We start from the raw sequence: 25,205 nt of genomic DNA on the forward strand, positions 1-25,205 counted from the left end.
AAATCACCAGAGGACAGGCCCGTTGCCAAGAACATAAAAAAAACTAAGAAGGCTGAGGTAAATTACCTCCCACCCCACCCTGCTGGAGAAACAGATGAGACTCTGGAGAGGGAGCGAGTGGAGCTACTGGGAGAAGTACAAATACGTGACTACCACAACATTGTGAAGCTTCTCATATCAAAGACAAGATGTCGTTCAGGCCCTTCCTGTGAAGGACTTCAAAGAAAGATGGCCAGCCCTGTTTGAGCCCACTAAGGTACAAAATACAGCTGAATGAAAATAGTCAATGTAGGTAAAAAATGTACATTGATTTAAATATTTTGTGTTGTCTTGACCTAATATTCTAATCTACAATTAAATATGCATTAAAGATTAGTCTGAACATTCTCACTCTGCACATGCTTTTGGAGGGGTTTCCCAATAGCATTCTGGCTCTCAGATCATCTTCTGTCCTTATCTGTTCAGAATTCTCTCTCTCACTCAGATTAAGGAAGAGTTCAGAATTACAACTGTTGCTCGAGTCCACCTTTGTGCAGAAGCTGGATGAATTTACACTAAAACTATTGGACTTGTTTAAGTCAAAAGGAGGTGCTGTCAAGGCGGACATGCAGAAAATCCTTGAAGTTCTGTACAGGGTATGCACAGTAAAACCTTCACAATAGTATATAAGTTATACTGTGTATTTATTTGCCGGTATTAAATGCAATTATTTGTATAACATCATATTACAGTGCAACACCATCCAGGAAAGAAGAGACAGTGTGATCCGTGCCCTGATCATATACCTCGGCAAGAGGGTTGAAGACCTTATCACAGAAAACAAGGTAAAGGATTTTATTTTTGTATCCTTATTTATCTCTAAATTAGGTATTTTCCTTTCTTTCCCTCTGTTCTAATTTTTTTCACTCAGGATGCTGACGACACCATGATCCGAGAGGCTCTCGTTCAGCATGTGATGAAAGTGTTCACTGTGAAGGATCTGCACCAGAATATAGAGCATGGGATCTGCATCGAAGGAGCAGAAGTCCTGGCTGGTATTCCCACTGTTACCGTCATGTACGTTGCTTATGGGCCTCATCTACGACTTAAATCTAAGGTACCCCAAAGAACTGAAATATACATTTTGAGGTGTTCTAAAAAGTATTCTTGGAACTTCATGATCTCCCCATGGGTCCAAGCTCTTAAGATGACGTTACTTGTTTTCAGAGATGTCTAAAGATATCTATGATAACTCCCAAAGGGCAACTCACAAACTGTGGCCTAAACCCTACTCAGTAAGTTGAAAAGCTAGTTGCTAGGTGGTATAGGAGCTACAGTTTACATTATGCTCTTTGTCGGGTGAAGTCATAAGAGACATTGTCAATTCCTGTTTAAAAAAACAGCTTTGTTTTAAAACATACTCCATATGCACTATAGTTTTGGCAAGTCGGTTAGGGCATCTAATTTGTGCATGACACAAGTCATTTTTCCCAAAAATGTATAGACAGATTATTTAACTTATAATTCACTGTATCACAATTTCAGTGGGTCAGAGGTCTACATACACTAAGTTGACTGTGCATTTAAACAGCTTGGAAAATTACAGAAAATGATGTCATGGCTTTAGAAGCTTCTGATAGGCTAATTGACATCATTTGAGTTAATTGGAGGTGTACCTGTGGATGTATTTCAAGGCCTACCTTCAAACTCAGTGCCTCTTTGCTGGACATCATGGGAAAATCAAAAGAAAATTGTAGACCTCCACAAGTCTGGTTCATACTTCTGAGAAATTTCCAAACACCGGATGGTACCACGTTCATCTGTACAAACAATAGTACGCAAGTACAAAACACCATGGGACCACACGGCCGTCATACCGTTCAGGAAGGAGACGCGTTGTGTCTCCTAGAGATGAACGTATTTGGTGCGAAAAGTGCAAATCAATCCCAAAACTACAGCAAAGGACCTTGTGAAGATGCTGGAGGAAACAGGTACAAAATTATCTATATCCACAGTAAAACTATTCCTATGTTGATATAACCTGAAAGGCCGCTCAGCAAGGAAGAAACCACTGCTCCAAAACCGCCATAAAAAAGCCAGACTACGGTTTGCAACTGCATATGGGGACAAAGATAGTACTTTTTGGAGAAATGTCCTCTGGCCTGATGAAACAGAAATCTAACTGTTTGTCCATAATGACCATTGTTATGTTTGGAGGAAAAAGGGGGACGCTTGCAAGCCGAAGAACACCATCCCAACCGTGAAGCACAGGTGTGGCACCGTCAGGTTGTGGTGGTGCTTTGCTGCAGGAGGGACTGGTGCACTTCACAAAATAGATGGCATCATGAGAATGGAAAAGTACGTGGATATATTGAAGCAACATCTCAAGACATCAGTCAGGAAGTTAAAGCTTGGTCGCAAATGGGTCTTCCGAATGGACAATGACCCCAAGCATACTTCCAAAGTTGTGGCAAAATGGCTTAAGGACAACAATATCAAGGTATTGCAGTGGCTATCACAAAGCCCTGACCTCAATCCTATAGAAAATTTGTGTGCAGAACTGAAAAAGCGTGTGCGAGCAAGGAGGCCTACAAACCTGACTCAGTTACACCAGCTCTGTCAGGAGAAATGGGCCAAAATTCATCCAACTTATTGTTGGAAGTTTGTGGAAGGCTATCCAAAACATTTGACCCAAGTTAAACAATTTAAAGGCAATGCTACCAAATACTAATTAATTTATATAAACTTCTGACCCACTGGGAATGTGATGAAAGAAATAAAAGCTTAAATAAATAATTCCCTCTACTATTATTCTGACATCTCACATTCTTAAAATAAAGTGGTGAACCTGACTGACCTAAAACAGGGAATTTTTACTAGGATTAAATGTCAGGAATTGTGAAAGCCAAGTACATTTAAACTCAGGTTACGGTGTATGTAAACTTCCGACTTCAACTGTATATATTTTTACCTCTATTTAACTAGTCAAGTCAAACCCTGCCCTAACACGGACGACGCTGGGCTAATTGCCCTATGGTACTCCCAATCACGGCCGGTTGTGATACAACCCGGTATCGAACCCGGGTCTATAGTGACGCCTCTAGCACTGTGATGCAATGCCTTAGACCGCTGCGCCACTTCAATGCTGCAGAACTGTTATGGTACCCTTCCCCAGATCTGTGCTTCGACATAATCTTGTCTTGGAGCTCTACACACAATTCCTACAACCTTACCGTGAAATGCTTACTTACAAACCCTTAACCAACAATGCAGTTCAAGAAAGAGTTAGTTTATTTAAGAAAATATTTACTAAAGTAAAAATAGTAAAATAAATAAAACAAAAATAACAAGGCTCCATAAAAGGGGTACCAGTCCCGAGTCAATGTGCAGGGTTACAGGTTAGTCAAGTTATTTTGTACATGCAGGCAGGGGTAAAGTGACTGCATAGATAATAAACAGCGAGTAGCAGCAGTGTAAAAACAAAGTGAGGGGGGATGTCTCAATGTAAATAGTCTGGGTGGCCATTTTATTAATTGTTCAGCAGTCTTATGGCTTGTGGTTAGAAGCTGTTAAGGAGCCTTTTGTTCCTAGACTTGGCGCTCCGGTACTGCTTGCAGTGCGGTAGCAGAGAGAACAGTCTATGACTTGGGTGACTGGTGTCTGACAACTGTGGGACAATCCAAATCATGTCCAATCAATTGAATTTACCACAGGTGGTCTCCAATCAAGTTGTAGAAACAGCTCAAGGATGATCAATGGAAACAGGATGCACCTGAGCTCAATTTTGAGTCTCATATTAAAGGGTCTGTAAACTTATTTAAATAAGGTATGTTTTAAAAAAATGTATACATTTGCAAAAATATTGAAAAAAGCAGTTTCTGTTTCGTCATCATGGGGTATTGTGTGTAAATTGGTGAGGAAAAAAGTTAATATAATCAATTTTAGAATAAAGCAGTAATGTAACAAAATGTGGAAAAAGTGAAGGGGTCTGAATCCATCCCGACTGCACCGTACATATCTACCTCGTACCCCTGCACACTGAACTGGTACTCCTTGTATGGGGCGGCAGGGTAGCCTAGTGGTTAGAGCAGTGGTTCTTAACCTTGTTGGAGGTACTGAACCCCACCTGTTTCATATGCACATTCACAGAACCCTTCTTAATTGGAAAAATAAAATATGATTTTCTCAAATTCAAAACATATATTCTACTGGTGCACAAAATGAACCATGCATCAACATCACTGTGTTCAAAGAACAAAATCATCAAAATATGATTTTCAAACAAAAACATAATAATGAATCAGTGTGACTTCTGCTGTTGCCTTTCAGAGACCAGTTCAGAAATGAGCGTCTTCACCTTGGCAAGTGCCACTCATGTCATTTTCGCAACAAAGTCTGTTCCTTTTCTTCATTTTTATGTCCAGCATCCTCGAAAAGGATTGCTCGCAAAGATATGTTGTAACAAACGGTATGAAAATCTCCAGAGCTTTCTTAGCAATAACAGGGTACGTTACCATTTGTTGACACCAAAACGTTGAAAGCGTTGTTGTTCTGAAGAGCTGCTGTTGAACCTGGCTCTGCTGAATTTCAATGATTTCATCGAGGTATTCATCATTGACACCTGTTGTCTCAACACTAAACGTGAACGGCTGTCTCACCCATGCTGGATATGACTCTCTTGTAGGCAAGTATCCGTCGAGACTTTGCAAGCTCATCTAAGTGCGTGGCAATTGCTTGCTTCAGTTCCGCGGGTACAGAAATGTCTCCGATTCCAGATACATCTTCGATCTTACTTACACAGTCGTCCAGCAGGGGAAAGTTTGCGAAGTTATCGTTCTCTGTTCGTCGTTTCCATAACGGTAGCTTTTTTTGAAAAGCCTTCAGATTTTCCTCCGCTTCGATGATGTTGACTCCACTGCCCTGCATCTTTTGATTGAGATGATTGAGAGCTGCAAAGATATCAGCCATGTACGCTAAAATGAGAATGACCTCAGAATTTTTGAAGCAATCTGCAAGACAATGTTGGTGCTCTTGCAAAAACAAGGCTAATTCCACACGCAAGGCAAAAACATGATTCACCACCTGTCCCCGGGATAACCACTGAACGTTAGAATGGTACAGAAATACCTCGAATTCAGAGCCCATTTCTTTACACAGCTCACTGAAGATGCGGTGCCTCAGAGCACTAGTTGGCGCATAGTTCACGCATTCCACTACAATTTGTAATACTTCTGCCAGTTTTGGAGGCAAGGGTTTTGTTGCCAACGCATGCCTGTGCAGAATACAATGCGTAACAATGATGTGTGGTGCATCGGCTTTCACTAGCGCACCAAAACCAGACTTTCTTCCCAGCATGACTGGAGCTCCATCCGAACAAACTGCAGAAACCATATCCCACGAAAGATTGTTGTCTTTGAAGAAGTCATCCACAAGTTTCTTCACATCGGCTGCCTTAGTTGTTGTTGTAAGAGGCTTACAAAATAAAAAAATCTTCCTTTATCACGTCGTCTTTCACATAGCTTGCTGTATTCGTGCGCTGGCTTAGATTGGAAACGTCTGTGGTCTCGTCGAGTTGAAGGCTGAATTTTGCCGGGCTTGAAATCAGATCTGCAACTACTTGAGCCAAGATGTCTTTGCTCATGTCCTCTATTCTGTCGCTGATGGTGTCATTTGAAAGAGGAATTTGGGATAACTTAACTTCAGCCTCTTTTCCCAGCATGATATTCGCCATCTTCAACACAGCTGGTTTTATGAGTGTTTCACCAATGGTGTGTGTGGTTTGCCCTACTTTGCGATCAGGTAAGCAACTTCGTACGATGCTGTGAGGATCGGTTTGTTGATGGGTACAAAGCCGAGAACAGGCAGAGTAGCCTTTTCATCAAATTCAGTGAGTGTTGTGTTCTTGTATTTTCCATCTCCATGCAGCTTAAGGAAGTGTTCTCTAAGTTTTGCCGGTGCTAGACTAGAATTGCTCAACTTGGCATTGCAAATCATGCAGTTAGGACGCTGACTCCCATCACGTTCCGTTATACATGTGAATCCATATTGTACATATTCGTACGACTACTTTCTTTTTTTGCTAGACATAGTAAGTATGAAGGGATTAAAATATTAAGAAAGAAATCACAAGACGTACCATCACGACAGTCACAAGTCGACTACTGAGCGCACCAAATTCCCTGCAGCACAGATAGAGCAAGCGATGTAGCGTGATCACCTGCAGCCAATGATGGCCAAGCGGGGCGTGTCATCACGAAACATATGAGTCGGATGTGTGTCTTGACCTCCGCCGAACCCCTGAGACTGACTCACCGAACACCTGGGGTTCGTTCGAACCCAGATTAAGAACCACTGGGTTAGAGCGTTGGACTAGTAACCGGAAGGTTGCTATCTGGATATCTGGAATTATTACTCTGATTTTCGCACCACTCTTTTCAAACACATATTCTCAGCTATTGCTCCACATCTGTCCTGTATTACTGTGAAATTACATTTTAAATTGTGTGTGTTTGTATCTGTGTTTGTGCTTACTGTTGGGTGTCTGTGGTGTTCGAGGCATGTCTATCTCTCGTGCGTGTCCACTGCCGGTCATGATCATAGGCTCCTCCACCACATTGATACTGTTGCACTGCATCAGCTCCTGGAGGAGGTTGAAAATCTCCTCCGCACGAGAACATTTAAACGCAAAGATCCCTGCACAACCACAAGAGAAAACACACATACAGTTGAAGTCAGAAGTTTACATACACCTTAGCCAACTACATTTAAACTAAGTTTTTCACAATTCCTGACATTTCATCCTATTAACAATTCCCTGTCTTAGGTCAGTTAGGATCACTACTTTATTTTAAGAATGTGAGAATAATAGTAGAGGGAATTATTTATTTCAGCTTTTATTTATTTCTTTCATCAAATTCCCAGTGGGTCAAAAGTTTACATACACTCAATTAGTATTTGGTAGCATTGCCTTTAAATTGTTCAACTTGGGTCAAACATTTCAGGTAGCCTTCCACAAGCTTCCCACAATAAGTTGGGTGAATTTTGGCCCATTCCTCCTGACAGAGCTGGTGTAACTGAGTCAGGTTTGTAGGCCTCCTTCCTTTCACACGCTTTTTCAGTTCTGCTCACAAATTGTCTATAGAATTGAGGTCAGGGCTTTGTGATGGCCACTGCAATACTTTTACTTTGTTTTCCTTAAGCCATTTTGCCACAACTTTGGAAGTATGCTTGTCCCCATGTGCAGTTGCAAACCGTAGTCTGGCTTTTTATGGTGGTTCTGGAGCAGTGGCTTCTTCCTTTCTGAGCGGCCTTTCAGGTTGTCGACATAGGACTCGTTTTTACTGTGGATATATATACTTTTGTACCGGTTTCCTCCAATTGACTCAAACGATTAGCCTATCAGAAGCTTCTAAAGCCATGACATCATTTTCTGGAATTTTCCAAGCTGTTTAAATGCAGAGTCAACTTAGTGTATGTAATCTTCTGACCCACTGGAATTGTCATACAGTGAAATAATCTGTCTGTAAACAATTGTTGGAAAAATTACTTGTGCCAGGCACAAATTAGATGTCCTAACCGACTTGCCAAAACTATAGTTTGTTAACAAGAAATTTGTGGAGTGGTTGAAAACGAGTTTTAATGACTCCAACCTAAGTGTATGTAAACGTCTGACTTCAACCATATATATATATATATATATGTTATCTTAAACTAATCTAAAGCTGTTGTTTGACAGCAAAGATTCCTGACCAAAAATACATTCTCATTCCAATTGTGGTTCATTTTCATACAAAGTAGAACAGAAACGTTGCCCTTATTCAGCACTGCATGTACACACATCTCATAGGGCAACATTTTGTAATACCTATGAACTATTAGCTAGGCCAGTTGGTTCAGACTCACCCTGTCCAGTCTGACAGCGCCGGCCACTCTCGAATGAGAAGAGGTTGGAGTCATAGCCATAGCGCCGCAGACATAGGTAGGGCCACCGGATGGCGTCCCTCTTGCGTGTGTGTAGGATGAGTTCGGTCTGGGTGAGCTCCATGGTCCCAGAACCCAACTCATTCCCCTCATCATCCACATTGGTCACCTGCCATGGGAAAATACCAATAAGTAAGGTAACCGTTTGTGATCCCACTTCAAACAAGCTACAATTTATAAAGGATTTATTTAGCATACATATAGTCTCCATAAGGACGACATAGATCAGTGGTCACCAACCGGTCGATCTTCAAGGCATTCCTAGTTGATCACCAAACATGTCTGTAGAAAAGCCAACAAGAATGCATAAAGGTTTGCACTCCTGTTTTTGGTGTTGCACTGTTGGCGGTACAGTGTCTTGCAAAAGTATTCATTACGCTTGCATTTTCCTATTTTGTTGCATTACAACCTGTAATTTAAATGGACATACACAAAATAGTCCAAATTGATGAAGTGAAATGAATTATTATTTAATTTTTTTATTCTACAAAATAAAGAACTGAAAAGTGGTGTGTGCATATATATATTCACGCCCTTTGCTATGAAGCCCCTAAATAAGATCTGGTGCAACCAATTACCTTCAGAAGTCACATAATTAGTTAAATAAAGTCCAACTGTGTGCAATCTAAGTGTCACATGATCTGTCAAATGATCTCAGTATATATACACACCCATTCTGAAAAGTCCCAGAGTCTGCAACACCACTAAGCAAGGGGCACCACCAAGCAAGCGGCACCATGAAGACCAAGGAGCTCTCCAAACAGGTCAGGGACAAAGTTGTGGAAAAGTACAGATCAGGGTTGGGTTATAAAAAAATATCAGAAACTTTGAATATCCCACGGAGCACCATTAAATCCATTATTAAAAAATACAATAAACCTGCCAAGACAGGGCTGCCCACCAAAACTCACAGACCAGGCAAGGATGGCATTCATCAGAGAGTCAACAAAGAGACCAAAGATAACCCTGAAAGAGCTGCAAAGCTCCACTGCGGAGATTGGAGTATCTGTCCATAGGACCACTTTAAGCCGTACACTACACAGAGCTGGGCTTTATGGAAGAGTGGCTTGAAAAAAAGCCATTGCTGAAAGAAAAGAATAAGCAAACACATTTGGTGTTTGCCAAAAGGCATGTGGGAGACTCCCCAAACAAATGGAAGAAGCTACTCTGGTCAGATGAGACTGAAATTGAGCTTTTTGGCCATCAAGGAAAACGCTATGTCTGGCGCAAACCCAACACCTCTTATCACCCCGAGTACACCATCCCCACAATGAAGCATGTTGGTGGCAGCATCATGATGTGGGGATGTTTTTCATTGGCAGGGACTGGGAAACTGGTCAGAATTGAAGGAATGATGGATGGCACTAAATACAGGGAAATTCTTTGGGAAACCTGTTTCAGTCTTCCAGAGATTTGAGACTTGGACGGAGGTTCACCTTCCAGCAGGACAATGAACCTAAGCATACTGCTAAAGCAACACGCAAGCGGATTAAGGGGAAACATTTAAATGTCTTGGAATGGCCTAGTCAAAGCCCAGAGCTCAATCCAACTGAGAATCTGTGGTATGACTTAAAGATTGCTGTACACCAACGGAACCCATCCAACTTGAAGGAGCTGGAACAGTTTTGCCTTGAAGAATGGGCAACAATCCCAGTGGCTAGATGTGCCAAGCTTATAGAGACATACCCCAAGAGACTTGCAGCTGTAATAGGGGTGAATAATTATGCAGCTCAAGTTTAGTTTATTTGTCTAATTTCTTGTTTGTTTCACAATAAAAAATATTTTGTATCTTCAAAGTGGTAGGCATGTTGTGTAAATTAAATGATACAAACCCCCAAAAAATCAATCAATTTTAATTCCAGTTGTAAGGAAACAAAATAGGAAAAATGCCAAGGGGTGAATACTTTCGCAAGCCACTGTAGGTGCGCTTGATTCAGAAGCCCTGCGCACCAGGAGGGCAAAGTCTTCCCCTTTTGAACCAATTAATTTGTGTGAAAAGACAGACAATTTTGGTAATAGCCTACGTGACATTTCATTACTTCTAAAACCATGACCAGAGAGAGACTGTCAAAGAATACAGCAAAAAGCTACTGTTTTAATGGGTGAGTTCATGTCTAAGTTTATTCAGCACTGTCAACACTGTTTTTATTCAACACTATAACACAACATAAAACGCAGTTCTCTCTACTTCCATTTGCACTGCAATAAATGATAAGCCAAGTGTATAGATAGCCCTGTGTTTTTATTATTATTAGCAGACATTGCTTCTATTTTAATATGAAGGAATATTTCACTTTCTCTGGTCATAGGAACAACATGAATTTGTGCCTGAGGCAGATGCGGTGCGACTCGAGTTTCACCATCAGGTGGAAGATGGTGGTCAGTATCACCGGAGGAATTAACTTTTTATTTTTTTATTTAACTAGGCAATTTGGTTAAGAACAAATTCTTGTTTACAATGACGGGACACCAGGGAACAGTGGTCAGTTCATAACTGACTTGCCTAGTTAAATAAAATAAATAAATGTAATTCATCCGGAAGGGGCAGAACAGATTTGTACCTTGTCAGCTCGGGGATTCAATCCAGCAACCTTTCGGTTACTGGCCCAACGCTCTAGCCACTAGGCTACCTGCCGCCGCAGGAAAGGAAGGAAAGAGCATGGACAGTGAAAGGCAGACCCTCTGCTGCGCTCTCCCTCCCTTCCTCCGCTAAGACTAAAGCCGTGTTCAAAATAACTGGGAACTCGGAAATCTCTGACTTCCGACTTCAATGCATTCAAGACAACTGGAAACTTTGGGGGAAAAAAAGAGATCCGACTGTGAAAAAAAGTTTTAAACAGTCATCCAACTGCGAATTCCAAGTCGGAAACTGGCATCTTTCTAGAGCTCCAACGTTCCGACTTGAAGATCCCTGACGTCATGATTTGACCTCATTTTCCCCCCCAGAGTTCCCAGTTGTCTTGAAAGTACCATGTCCATCAGATGCAGGTACCATCAGTCCAGTCAAATAAAAAAGCTAACTTTTTGCAAATTATTTCAATTTATGCTCAGCTGTGCCTCGCAAGTGCTACACCAACTGATCTATTTTGTTATAAAGCTCAAGTTTTCAAATGTAATACGGTCTGAGAAAAACAATATTGGCAGGGCAGGCATATACAGTATATATTGAATACGCTGTGATAATGTATGAGGCCTAGTGCACAAACATCATTCCTACAGAACTGTTTCTATTAGGTTAATGTTACATTTTTTAAGTAATCTTTTCTTCTTTAAAAACAAATCTGAGCGTTAGATCTCGGCTTGCTTTTTGACTGCGAAAGTGATCTCGACTCAGAAAAGGTTGGTGACCACTGACATAGATGTAGAGCATAAATCTGTGTCTAAATTAAGACCGATTATTGTATTTGGAAGTACATTGTCTATAATGCAGTCACTATATGTAAACAAAAGGTAAACAGGGCATAGTACAGTACATTTCACTGCACCTATCCAGTATTTGACAAGTTATACAATGGGGAGAACAAGTATTTGATGCACTGCCGATTTTGCAGGTTTCACCACTTACAAAGCATGTAGAGGTCAAAAATCCAGAAAATCACATTGTATGATTTTTAAGTAATTAATTTGCATTTTATTGCAAGACATAAGTATTTGACACATCAGAAAAGCAGAACTTAATATTTGGTACAGAAACCTTTGTTTGCAATTACAGAGATCATACGTTTCCTGTAGTTCTTGACCAGGTTTGCACACACTGCAGCAGGGATTTTGGCCCACTCCTCCATACAGACCTTCTCCAGATCCTTCAGGTTTTGGGGCTGTCACTGGGCAATACGGACTTTCAGCTCCCTCCAAAGATGTTCTATTGGGTTCAGGTCTGGAGACTGGCTAGGCCACTCCAGGACCTTGAGATGCTTCTTACGGAGCCACTCCTTAGTTGCCCTGGCTGTGTGTTTCAAGGTCGTTGTCATGCTGGAAGACCCAGACACGACCCATCTTCAATGCTCTTACTGAGGGAAGGAGGTTGTTGGCCAAGATCTCGCGATACACGGCCCCATCCATCCTCCCCTCAATACGGTGCAGTCGTCCTGTCCCCTTTGTAGAAAAGCATCCCCAAAGAATTATGTTTCCACCTCCATGCTTCACGGTTGGGATGGTTTTCTTCGGGTTGTACTCATCCTTCTTCTTCCTCCAAACACGGCGAGTAGAGTTTAGACCAAAAAGCTCTATTTTTGTCTCATCAGACCACAAGACCTTCTCCCATTCCTCCTCTGGATCATCCAGATGGTCATTGGCAAACTTCAGACAGGGGGAACTTGCGTGCGCTGCAAGATTTTAATCCATGACGGCGTAGTGTGTTAATAATGGTTTTCTTTGAGACTGTGTTCCCAGCTCTCTTCAGGTCATTGACCAGGTCCTGCCGTGTAGTTCTGGGCTGATCCCTCACCTTCCTCATGATCATTGATGCCCCATGAGGTGAGATCTTGCATGGAGCCCCAGACCGAGGGTGATTGACCGTCATCTTGAACTTCTTCCATTTTCTAATAATTGCGCCAACAGTTGTTGCCTTCTCACCAAGCTGCTTGCCTATAGTCCTGTAGCCCATCCCAGCTTTGTGCAGGTCTACAATTTTATTCCTGATGCCCTTACACAGCTCTCTGGTCTTGGCCATTGTGGAGAGGTTGGAGTCTGTTTGATTGAGTGTGTGGACAGGTGTCTTTTATACAGGTAACGAGTTCAAACAGATGCAGTTAATACAGGTAATGAGTGGAGAACAGGAGGGCTTCTTAAAGAAAAACTAACAGGTCTGTGAGAGCCGGAATTCTTACTGGTTGGTAGGTGATCAAATACTTATGTCATGCAATAAAATGCAAATTAATTACTTAAAAATCATACAATGTGATTTTCTGGATTTTTGTTTTAGATTCAGTCTCTCACAGTTGAAGTGTACCTATGGTAAAAAATTAAAGACCTCTACATGCTTTGTAAGTAGGAAACACTGCCGATTTTGCAGGTTATCAAATACTTGTTCTCCCCACTGTATATATTTTTATAGATATTAGGCATCAATTGATAGCTGGATAGCTGACTATCCACTGTTATATCCGAGCCATAATAGCCAGGTGTATAGGACAAAAGCACAACAGCAAAGAACAGCTCATCATAACAATAAAACACCATAGACTAGGTATCTGATCAAATCAAATACACCACACACTAGGGCAGCCAATATATGAGAGTTTAGAAAGGAACCTTGAATTTAGTGAGATGGTTGTCTTGTATGGGGTCTCTGTATAGACAGCTCCAGCAGCTCCCCATTGCTCAGCAGGACAGCTGAAACCTACAGTAGAGTGAAAAATATAAGATAGATGTTATCCCATGAACACACACACTGTAGAGGAGTGGGACCAAAGACCTATGAACGATTTCATTAGAACATTTTGATACAAGGAAAATCAAATCAAAGTTTATTTGTCACGTGCGCCGTAGACCTTACAGTGAAATGCTTACTTACAGGCTCTAACCAATAGTGCAAAAAAGGTATTAGGTGAAAAATAGGTAAGTAAAGAAATAAAAAACAATAGTAAAAAATAACAGTAGCGAGGCTATAAAAATAGCGAGGCTACATACAGACACCGGTTAGTCGGGCTGATTTGAGGTAGTATGTACATGTAGATATGGTTAAAGTGACTATGCATATATATATGATGAACAGAGAGTAGCAGTAGCGTAAAAGAGGGGTTGGCGGGTGGTGGGTGGCGGGTGGTGGGACATAATGCAGATAGCCCGGTTAGCCAATGTGCGGGAGCACTGGTTGGTCAGACCAACTGAGGTAGTATGTACATGAATGTATAGTTAAAGTGACTATGCATATATGATAAACAGAGAGTAGCAGCAGCGTAAAAGAGGGGTTGAGGGGGGGGAACACAATGCAAATAGTCCGGGTAGCCATTTGATTACCTGTTCAGGAGTCTTATGGCTTGGGGGTAAAAACTGTTGAGAAGCCTTTTTGTCCTAGACTACGCACTCCGGTACCGCTTGCCATGCAGTAGTAGAGAGAACAGACAATGACTGGGGTGGCTGGGGTCTTTGACAATTTTTAGGGCCTTCCTCTGACATCGCTTGGTGTAGAGGTCCTGGATGGCAGGCAGCTTAGCTCCAGTGATGTACTGGGCTGTACGCACTACCCTCTGTAGTGCCTTGCGGTTGGAAGCCGAGGAATTGCTGTACCAGGCAGTGATGCAACCAGTGCTCTCGATGTTGCAGCTGTAGAACCTTTTGAGGATCTCAGGACCATTGCTAAATATTTTTTGTTTCTTAAGGGGGAATAGGCTTTGTCGTGCCCTCTTTACGACTGTCTTGGTATGTTTGGACCATTCTAGTTTGTTGGTGATGTGGACACCAAGGAACTTGAAGCTCTCAACCTGCTCCACTACAGCCCGGTCGATTAGAATGGGGGCGTGCTCGGTCCTCCTTTTCCTGTAGTCCACAATAATCTCCTTAGTCTTGGTTACGTTGAGGGATAGGTTGTTATTCTGGCACCACCCGGCCAGGTCTATGACTTCCTCCCTATAGGCTGTCTCTTCATTGTCGGCGATCAGGCCTACCACTGTTGTGTCGTCTGCAAACTTAATGATGGTTTTGGAGTCGTGCCTGGCCATGCAGTCGTGGGTGAACAGGGAGTACAGGAGGAGTCTGAGCACGCACCCCTGGGGGGCTCCAGTGTTGAGGATCAGCGTGGCAGATGTGTTGCTACCTACCCTCACCACCTGGGGGCGGCCCATCAGGATGTCCAGGATCCAGTTGCAGAGGGAGGTGTTTAGTCCCAGGATCCTTAGTTTAGTGATGAGCTTTGAGGGCACTATGGTGTTGAACGCTGAGCTGTAGTCAATGAATAGCATTCTCACATAGGTGTTCCTTTTGTCCAGGTGGGAAAGGGCAGTGTGGAGTGCAATAGAGATTTCATCGTCTGTGGATCTGTTTGGGCGGTATGCAAATTGGAGTGGGTCTAGGGTTTCTGGTATAATGGTGTTGAAAAAGGACATTTGTCTGTCTGTCTAATGATCACTGTCTATTAAACACACACACACACACAGTATTCCTACCCAGTCCAGGCCATCAGTGGGAGCGATCCCAGCGTCAATCCCAAAGTCCTCTGCTGGGTGTCATGGTGGAGAGAGAGCTCGTAGGTTGGATGGACATCAGCAACAGGAGCATTATTTTCTCCCTCCTGCAAGAGAACATTTTGAGAAAAAATGGAAAGGTTTACTAAAGGGCCTGTACTCATAAAGTGTCTCAGAGTAGGAGTGCTGATCGAGGATCAGGTAAACCTCCAGTCAATAATGATCTAAAAGGCAAAAATTATCCTAGATCAGCACTCCTACTTTATGAATACGGACCCAGGTTTACAATTTATTGTTTCTACCCCCAGAGTTTTTTTTTTGTTGTTGAGTAAAACAACTAAATTAGCAACCAAACTCTGAGTATGAAGTAGACTAGGCCAAACTCATCACTAGTATAACAGGGATAAATGAAAACAAAAAAAATCCAAGATACAACCTTAGAAGTGTGGGTGATGAATCCAAGGTGTTTAGTGTAGTCTGGTGCCACCCTTGGGCCCAGACATAAATAACAGCATGTTAGCTGGCCCAGATATGAGTATTTCCACTACTATGATACATTATTTATTTTAATTGATGGTCAGCATGCATTTGTGTTGCATTTGCTGCATTACCATGTTTATTAGGCCTACCATGTTATACCTTCAATAACGGACTATTGAGACAAACAGACTAACATGTTTGTGTGCAATTCCCCCAATCAAACTGCACTGTAAATAGACACACCAGCTGTCAGTATGTCTTACCTGCCCACAATAAGAGACAAATACCCTATAATAATGCTTTGATCATTCATACACGGGATTTTTGTTAGGGTTAGCCTATACAAAATGAATACAAAATATTACTACTGTAATCATTTGTGGTGTTTCTAATTTCATATAGCTAAGCAGCCTATATCACCATACTGACTATGTGATCCCGATGTGATATCCTGAGTTATTAAACGGGATGAAAATGTAATTATTTTTCAAAAGAGATACTATAGCTAGCGATTCCCAGGTCCCTTAATACGGATTTCCTTTCGCCAGCTAAACACTAAGACAACGCAACGCATGGGGAACTCTAAAAAAATAAAATAAAAAACAATGAATCGACGTCGCCATACAAACGCAGCGTTTATAAATGTGCAGCGCAGCAGCCGAACAGGTATAACTGTAGAGGAACACAGACAGCTTTTTTGCATGAAACACTGCACACTGACATTGTTTAGCCTATCTGTGAAAATGGGAGGGGACACATGGGAGAAAGCCATATCGCAGATAACAGGTTTACTAAAGGAAACATACAGCAGCGGTTGCTACTCACATGTTTGGCAAGGATTGTTATGCGAGACGAGAATGATCAAGACTGCAAATTGTTGTCAGAGCTGGTCAGATACGCGTCGGTTTCTGATGCTAGTATTGTATATGACACTTGTTAAATAAGAAAGGAAAATAAATTATCTGAAAATAAAGCAATAAACTGTTGTTTATATTTTATTTACGCCCCCCCTGCTGCAGCACGGGCCTCTCTTTGACATTTCCCGAGCACCGGGGTGAGAGTTCACAATCAGACAACGAGGTTTTGTGGAACGACAAGAAGGTAAAAAAAGCTGGAGGACTGAATGTGACGCTAAGGTGTGAATATGGTTTGCTATAGGACGATGTGGTAGGTGCTAGGCCCGTGTGCAGCTCCTACAAGAATAGTCACAGTAGGCAAATTGGCGTTTAAAAGACATCTAAAATACGGATTTCATCCAGACGTTGAAGTTAGTTTCAATTTAGGTTCTGAATGAAAGGTGAAAATACGTATTTTCCAGACTTTGAAATCAGGTTCATTTTCAGTTCTGAATGAGAGTTGAAATACGTAATTTATAGACATCTATGTTTGGGCCAAATCAAGGCTGGTCCAGACCGGACAACATCTGAACAAAACATAGACATCTATGATTGGTCCAGATTTGGACTGGACTGGACCAAAAACCAACGTCAATGGACATGGAAGTCAAGGCCAGAGTTATAGCCTAAAGCAGGGATGGGCAACTCCAGTCCACAGGTCTGGAAAAGTGTCACACTTTTCCCCCATCCCAAGTCAACACAATGAATTAATTAAGCTAATTCTAAACTGAAGATTATGATTAGTTGATTATTGGAGTCACATGTGTTAGCTGGGACTGGGGTAAAAGTGTTACACCATCCAGGCCCCAGAGAACTGGAGTTGCCCATCCCTGGTCTACAGTGTTGCCTAAAATTTTACTTTAGGAATCCCGAATCTACACTACCGGTCAAAAGTTTTAGAACACCTACACATTCAAGGGTTTTTCTTTATTTTTTATAAAAATTCTACATTGTAGAATAATAGTGAAGACATCAAAACTATGAAATAACACATCATGTAGTAATCATGTATCATGTAGTAATCAAAAATGTGTTAAACAAATAAAAAAAATCTGTTATATTTGAGATTCTAGAAATCGCCACCCTTTGCCTTGATGACAGTTTTGCACACCCTTGGCATTCTCTCCTCCAGCTTCACATGGAATGCTTTTCCAACAGTCTTGAAGGAGTTCCCACATATGCTGAGCACTTGTTGGCTACTTTTCCTTCACTCTGCGGTCCGACTCATCCCATCCTATCTCAATTTGGTTGAGGTAGGGGGATTGTGGAGGCAAGGTCATATGATGCAGAACTCCATCACTCTCCTTCTTGGTAAAATAGCCCTTACACAGCCTGGAGGTGTGTTGGGTCATTGTCCTGTTGAAAAATAAATGGTAGTCCCATTTAGAGCAAAACCAGATGAGATGGCGTATCACTGAAATTGTCCCCATCATCCTATCTGAATGTTTGTTTTGTCTTGTTCATTTTAAAGTTGATGATACAACAACAAAAATGAAAACCGTATGGTTTTTTCATTGTATTTTCTAAACCAGATCTATTGTGTTATATTCTCCTATATTCAATTCACATTTACACAAACTTCAGAGTGTTTTCTTTAAAATGAAATCAAGAATATGCATATCCTTGGTTCTGAGCCTGAGCTACAGGCAGTTAGATTTGGGTATGTCTTCAGGCGGAAATGGAAAAAAGTAGGGGGTTAGCTGTAAGAGGTTATTAACTTCTTATGGCTGAGGGGCAGTATTGAGTAGCTTGGATGAATAAGGTGCCCAAAGTAAACTACCTGCTACTCAGGCCCAGAAGCTAAGATATCAAATCAAATTTATTTATATAGCCATTCTTTCATCAGCTGATATCTCAACGTGCTGTACAGAAACCCAGACTAAAACCCAAACAGCAAGCAATGCAGGTGTAAAAGCACGGTGGCTAGGAAAAACTCCCTAGAAAGGCCAAAACCTAGGAAGAAACCTAGACAGGAACCAGGCTATGAGGGGTGGCCAGTCCTCTTCTGTCTGTGCCGGGTGGAGATTATAACAGAACATGGCCCAGCTGTTCAAATGTTCATAAATGACCAGCATGGTCAAATAATAATAATCACAGTAGTTGTCGAGGGTGCAGCAAGTCAGCACCTCGGGAGTAAATGTCAGTTGGCTTTTCATAGCCAAGCATTAAGAGTATCTCTACCGCTCCTGCTGTCTCTAGAGAGTTGAAAACAGCAGATCTGGGACAGGTAGCACGTCCGGGGAACAGGTCAGGGTTCCATAGCCGCAGGCAGAACAGTTGAAACTGGAGCAGCAGCATGGCGAGGTGGACTGGGGACAGCAAGGAGTCATCATGCCAGGTAGTCCTGAGGCATGGTCCTAGGGCTCAGGTCCTCCGAGAGAGAGAAAGAAAGAGAGAGAGAGAGAATTAGAGAGAGCATACTTAAATTCACACAGGACACCGGATAAGACAGGAGAAATACTCCAGATATAACAGACCCTAGCCACCCAACACATAAACTACTGCAGCATAAATACTGGAGGCTGAGACAGGAGGGGTCAGGAGACACTGTGGCCCCATCCGATGATACCCCCGGACAGGGCCAAACAGGCAGGATATAACCCCACCCACTTTGCCAAAGCACAGCCCCCGCACCACTAGAGGGATAACTTCAACCACCAACTTACCATCCTGAGACAAGGCCGAGTATAGCACACAAAGATCTCCACCACGGCACAACCCAAGGAGGGGGGGGGGGGGGGGGGGAAGAGCACCAGTAAGCCAGTGACTCAGCCCCTGTAATAGGGTTAGAGGCAGAGAATCCCAGTGGAGAGAGGGGAACCGGCCAGGCAGAGACAGCAAGGGCGGTTCGTTGCTCCAGAGCCTTTCCGTTCACCTTCACACCCCTGGGCCAGACTACACTCAATCATATGACCCACTGAAGAGATGAGTCTTCAGTAAACTTAAAGACCGAGTCTGCGTCTCTCACATTGGTAGGCAGACCACTCCATAAAAATGGAGCTCTATAGGAGAAAGCCCTGCCTCCAGCTGTTTGCTTAGAAATTCTAGGGACAATTAGGAGGCCTGCGTCTTGTGACCGTAGCGTACGTGTAGGTATGTACAGCAGGACCAAATTGGAAAGATAGGTAGAAGCAAGCCCATGTAATGCTTTGTAGGTTAGCAGTAAAACATTGAAATCAGCCCTTGCCTTAACAGGAAGCCAGTGTATGGATGCTAGCACTGGAGTAATATGATCAAATTTTTTGGTTCTAGTCACGATTCTAGCAGCCGTATTTAGCACTAACTGAAGTTTATTTAGTGCATTATCCGGGTAGCCGGAAAGTAGAGCATTGCAGTAGTCTAACCTAGAAGTAACAAAAGCATGGATTAATTTTTCTGCATAATTTTTGGACATAAAGTTTCAGATTTTTGCAATGTTACGTAGATGGAAAAAAGCTGTCCTAGAAACAGTCTTGATATGTTCAGCAAAAGAGAGATCAGGGTCCAGAGTATTTAAAAAAATATATATATATTTCACCTTTATTTAACCAGGTAGGCAAGTTGAGAACAAGTTCTCATTTACAATTGCGACCTGGCCAAGATAAAGCAAAGCAGTTCGACACATACAACGACACAGAGTTACACATGGAGTAAAACAAACATACAGTCAATAATACAGTATAAACAAGTCTATATACGATGTGAGCAAATGAGGTGAGATAAGGGAGGTAAAGGCAAAAAGGCCATGGTGGCAAAGTAGATACAATATAGCAAGTAAAACATTATAGGTGGGCTATGTACAGGTGCAGTAATCTGTGAGCTGCTCTGACAGTTGGTGCTTAAAGCTAGTGAGGGAGATAAGTGTTTCCAGTTTCAGAGATTTTTGTAGTTCGTTCCAGTCATTGGCAGCAGAGAACTGGAAGGAGAGGCGGCCAAAGAAATAATTAGTTTTGGGGGTGACTAGAGAGATATACCTGCTGGAGCGTGTGCTACAGGTGGGAGATGCAATGGTGACCAGCGAGCTGAAATAAGGGGGGACTTTACCTAGCAGGGTCTTGTAGATGACATGGAGCCAGTGGGTTTGGCGACGAGTATGAAGCGAGGGCCAGCCAACGAGAGCGTACAGGTCGCAATGGTGGGTAGTATATGGGGCTTTGGTGACAAAACGGATTGCACTGTGATAGACTGCATCCAATTTGTTGAGTAGGGTATTGGAGGCTATTTTGTAAATGACATCGCCAAAGTCGAGGATTGGTAGGATGGTCAGTTTTACAAGGGTATGTTTGGCAGCATGAGTGAAGGATGCTTTGCTGCGAAATAGGAAGCCAATTCTAGATTTAACTTTGGATTGGAGATGTTTGATATGGGTCTGGAAGGAGAGTTTACAGTCTAACCAGACACCTAAGTATTTGTAGTTGTCCACGTATTCTAAGTCGGAGCCGTCCAGAGTAGTAATGTTGGACAGGCGGGTAGGTACAGGTAGCGATCGGTTGAAGAGCATGCATTTAGTTTTACTTGTATTTAAGAGCAATTGGAAACCACGGAAGGAGAGTTGTATGGCATTGAAGCTTGCCTGGAGGGTTGTTAACACAGTATCCAAAGAAGGGCCAGAAGTATACAGAATGGTGTCGTCTGCATAGAGGTGGATCAGAAACTCACCAGCAGCAAGAGCGACCTCATTGATGTATACAGAGAAGAGAGTCAGTCCAAGAATTGAACCCTGTGGCACCCCCATAGAGACTGCCAGAGGTCCGGACAGCAGACCCTCCGATTTGACACACTGAACTCTATCAGAGAAGTAGTTGGTGAACCAGGCGAGGCAATCATTTGAGAAACCAAGACTGTCGAGTCTGCCGATGAGGATGTGGTGATTGACAGAGTCGAAAGCCTTGGCCAGATCAATGAATACGGCTGCACAGTAATGTTTCTTATCGATGGCGGTTAAGATATCATTTAGGACCTTGAGCGTGGCTGAGGTGCACCCATGACCAGCTCTGAAACCAGATTGCATAGCAGAGAAGGTATGGTGAGATTCGAAATGGTCGGTAATCTGTTTGTTGACTTGGCTTTCGAAGACCTTAGAAAGGCATGGTAGGATAGATATAGGTCTGTAGCAGTTTGGGTCAAGAGTGTCACCCCCTTTGAAGAGGGGGATGACCGCAGCTTCTTTCCAATCTTTGGGAATCTCAGACGACACGAAAGAGAGGTTGAACAGGCTAGTAATAGGGGTGGCAACAATTTTGGCAGATAATTTTAGAAAGAAAGGGTCCAGATTGTCTAGCCCGGCTGATTTGTAGGGGTCCAGATTTTGCTGCTCATTCAGAACATCAGCTGAGCAGATTTGGGAGAAGGAGAAATGGGGAAGGCTTGGGCAAGTTGTTGTGGGGGGTGCAGTGCTGTTGACCGGGGTAGGAGTAGCCAGGTGGAAAGCATGGCCAGCCGTAGAAAAATGCTTATTGAAATTCTCAATTATGGTGGATTTATCAGTGGTGACAGTGTTTCCTATCTTCAGTGCAGTGGGCAGCTGGGAGGAGGGGTTCTTATTCTCCATGGACTTTACAGTGTCCCAGAACTTTTTTGAGTTAGTGTTGCAGGAAGCAAATTTCTGCTTGAAAAAGCTAGCCTTGGCTTTTCTAACTGCCTGTGTATAATGGTTTCTAGCTTCCCTGAACAGCTGCATATCACGGGGGCTCTTCGATGCTAATGCAGAACGCCATAGGATGTTTTTTTGTTGGTTAAGGGCAGTCAGGTCTGGGGAGAACCAAGGGCTATGTCTATTCCTGGTTCTACATTTCTTGAATGGGGCATGTTTATTTAAGATGGTTAGGAAGGCATTTTTAAAAAATATAAAAAATATAATATAGTAATGCCGAGGTCCTTCACAGTTTTATTTGAGACGACTGTACAACCATCAAGATTAATTGTCAGATTCAACAGAAGATCTCTTTGTTTCTTGGGACCTAGAACATGCATCTCTGTTTTGTCGGAGTTTAAAAGTAGGACGTTTGCAGCCATCCACTTCCTTATGTCTGAAACACAGGCTTCTAGCGAGGGCAATTTTGGGGCTTCACCATGTTTCATTCAAATGTGCAGCTGTGTTACCTCTGCAGCAGAGATAACTCTCGGTCTTCCATTCCTGTGGCGGTCCTCATGAGAGCCAGTTTCATCATAGAGCTTGATGGTTTTTGCGACTGCAATTTTTCTGTACTGACTGACCTTCATGTCTTAAAGACATGATGCACTGGTTTTATTAGTCCTGATTCCTGTGACTAATCAATTTAAGCTCTGAAAATCAGTTACCCAACTTTATCAGGAGGAGTTATCGTGAGCCTATGTGCAATGTGTTTACATAGTGTCAGAACATAAATTACAAGATTATGTAATAATGCTGATATTGCATCAAATGGTTGTTTTATGCAACAGAATAAGGGTTGTTAGAACGTTCATCTGTGTTTGTTCTACTGAGAATGAACCTCTGGAAGATTTACGATATCTTTGGGCGATACCCGCATTCCAGAGCATGAGTTAATGTTTCTGCTCTATAAGGGACCAGAAAGAGATGACCCCAGGGCCAGACCTTGGTCTCTACACAAAGATAACTGTTTTTACAGCAGATACTGCCAATGTTGAATGTTTATCATTTTAAACTAGGAAAATAGACCCTTAATCTTAGACTTGGGACCACACAGCTATTCCACTGAATAGCAGGCTAATGATTGCTTTGCAATGCTTACAGTTAGCCACTGATACAAAAAGATAACTGTTTTTACAGCAGATACTGTCTGCTGTGAATTATAAGTATCTTTCATACTATTCTTAGCCTTGTGACCCATTCCATACATATGTTGTTTGTCATGTAGCCTGAAGGGGGTGTATCTTGGCTATAAAAGACCTTTGTACTTTTGTCTCGAGGCTCTTAACAAATCATCTGAGGGTGATTCGTCGACCAGCTATCATTAACGTAGAGCACTCAATTGATTAACTTTAAATGTGTGTGTTGTATTGATCTGCTCCCTTATTAATTTGTGAATAAAGATTTAGTTTAAGAATAACTCTGACTTGTGTGATAAGTTTGTCTCTCCTCATTTGATAGTAAAGAAATTACCCACCACATTTGACGATGAGGATGGGATGTGAATCTTCACTTGGTGACCGCTCCTGACGACCTGGGTAAATTGTGCACGAGGGATCCCTCAAACTTGGGATCTCAGGGAGACCACACTTCGGGAATGGAGCAGATGGACCCACCTTTGATCTGAGAGGCAGAGAGCCAAGTGGATACCACATCCCAAACTTAGTTTAAAAAAAGAAAGAGGTGAGCGAAACACGCAAAGTGAAGTTTTTATTATTTTAAATGTGCTAGCCATGTATGCCCTGGGTTTGGTCATTTAGGGTTAAACATCTAGAATCTGTGTGAACTAAATGAAAACTAGAATCTGTGTGAACTAGTTAAGGCCATTTATGATATAGTATAAGATAGTAAGGTGCACTTGTAATTGTTTTAAACCTGTACCCCATTTTAGAAGTATTGAAAGATGTAAATGTATGAGTTGCATTATCCTAGGAATTAATCATTAGAAAATAGAAAATATTCCTGCAGGTCGAAAAACAATTCATTGATGAGGTATGTTTGGGAATATCATTGTGTGACTGTGATATGAGAGTTGTGTGAATGTGGAAATGAGTCTTAATCAGATGATTGAAATGTGGATAATAAGCATTGATATAATGTTATCTTGGGGTTCCGTTCCTTCACTGCTCATCATTGAATATCACAGGGTGATATTGAGAGCGGGATGATATTTTAGAAAGCAGCGTCTATAGGTCTATAGTCTATAGTTCCTGAGAGGCTTGATTTTGCCGTGGTTTCTGGGAGGTTAGAGAACCGTTGAGGATCCCATGACGGGCTGGTCATTGTCCGGGAAACAAAAGTAAATTTTTTGGTTACACTGGGAGTATGTTTGGAGTGGAGAGTCCTTGAAAACGCAAATGGAATGGTTGATGTGAGTACCTAAGGATTTCCTATATTTTATATGGATTCTGTGAAGATATGAAAATGTGATGAATTCAATGTGTGTATGTGTGAATAATTATTTACTAGAGATTTGATAAAGTCATACAAGGAATATAATGAGATGCAACTTAAACAACCCGTACGTAGACGTACGTAGGTTTTGAGTTGGTCTCTTTAATGGATAATTTGATAAAGATGAGGTTTAAGCATTATTAAACTGTCTACAAAGTCTGGGCAATTGTCTCAGAAACTGTTTGGAGTGTGTCCACTTTTGGTTAATTTACCTTAACGATGTAACTATAAAACGCTTATTGGATTTTCTTTCCCCCGGGTACAAGATTTTAAATAAAACTGCCCTTAAAACCTTTTGTGACTAGGGGGCAGTATTTTCATTTTTGGAAAAATAACATTCCCGTAGTAAACGGGATATTTTGTCAGGACAAGATGCTAGAATATGCATATAATTGACAGCTTAGGATAGAAAACACTCTAAAGTTTCCAAAACTGTAAAAATATTGTCTGTGAGTATAACAAAACTGATATTGCAGGCGAAAGCCTGAGAAAAATCCAATCCGGAAGTGACTCATCTTTTGAAAGCTCTGCGTTCCAATGCGTCCCTATTGAGCAGTGAATGGGCTATCAACCAGATTACTTTTTCTCCAAGGTGTCTATAGCATTGTGACGTAGTTTTACGCATTTATGTTGAAGAATACCCGTAAGCGGCCACATTGCGCAACTGGTCACCTGATGGCT

At 42.0% G+C, this 25,205-nt stretch overlaps 1 protein-coding gene across 1 annotated transcript in view; it reads right to left on the reverse strand.

Moving 5' to 3' along the window:
- The window catches only part of LOC110528309 (fibroblast growth factor receptor substrate 2), a 46,381-nt gene extending 29,359 nt beyond the window's left edge, over positions 1-17,022 (reverse strand). The window contains exons 1-5 of the mRNA XM_021610274.2: positions 16,389-17,022; positions 15,066-15,190; positions 13,213-13,300; positions 7,882-8,068; positions 6,511-6,672 (exon numbers count right to left, since the gene is read on the reverse strand). Coding sequence (XP_021465949.2) covers positions 6,511-6,672; positions 7,882-8,068; positions 13,213-13,278 — 415 coding nt within the window. The 5' untranslated portion in view covers positions 13,279-13,300; positions 15,066-15,190; positions 16,389-17,022. The remainder of the gene's footprint in view (positions 1-6,510; positions 6,673-7,881; positions 8,069-13,212; positions 13,301-15,065; positions 15,191-16,388) is intronic.
- Positions 17,023-25,205: the final 8,183 nt, after the last annotated feature.

The sequence above is a fragment of the Oncorhynchus mykiss genome, chromosome 7 (genome assembly GCF_013265735.2).
Source record: "Oncorhynchus mykiss isolate Arlee chromosome 7, USDA_OmykA_1.1, whole genome shotgun sequence".
NCBI classification, from domain to species: Eukaryota; Metazoa; Chordata; class Actinopteri; order Salmoniformes; family Salmonidae; genus Oncorhynchus; species Oncorhynchus mykiss.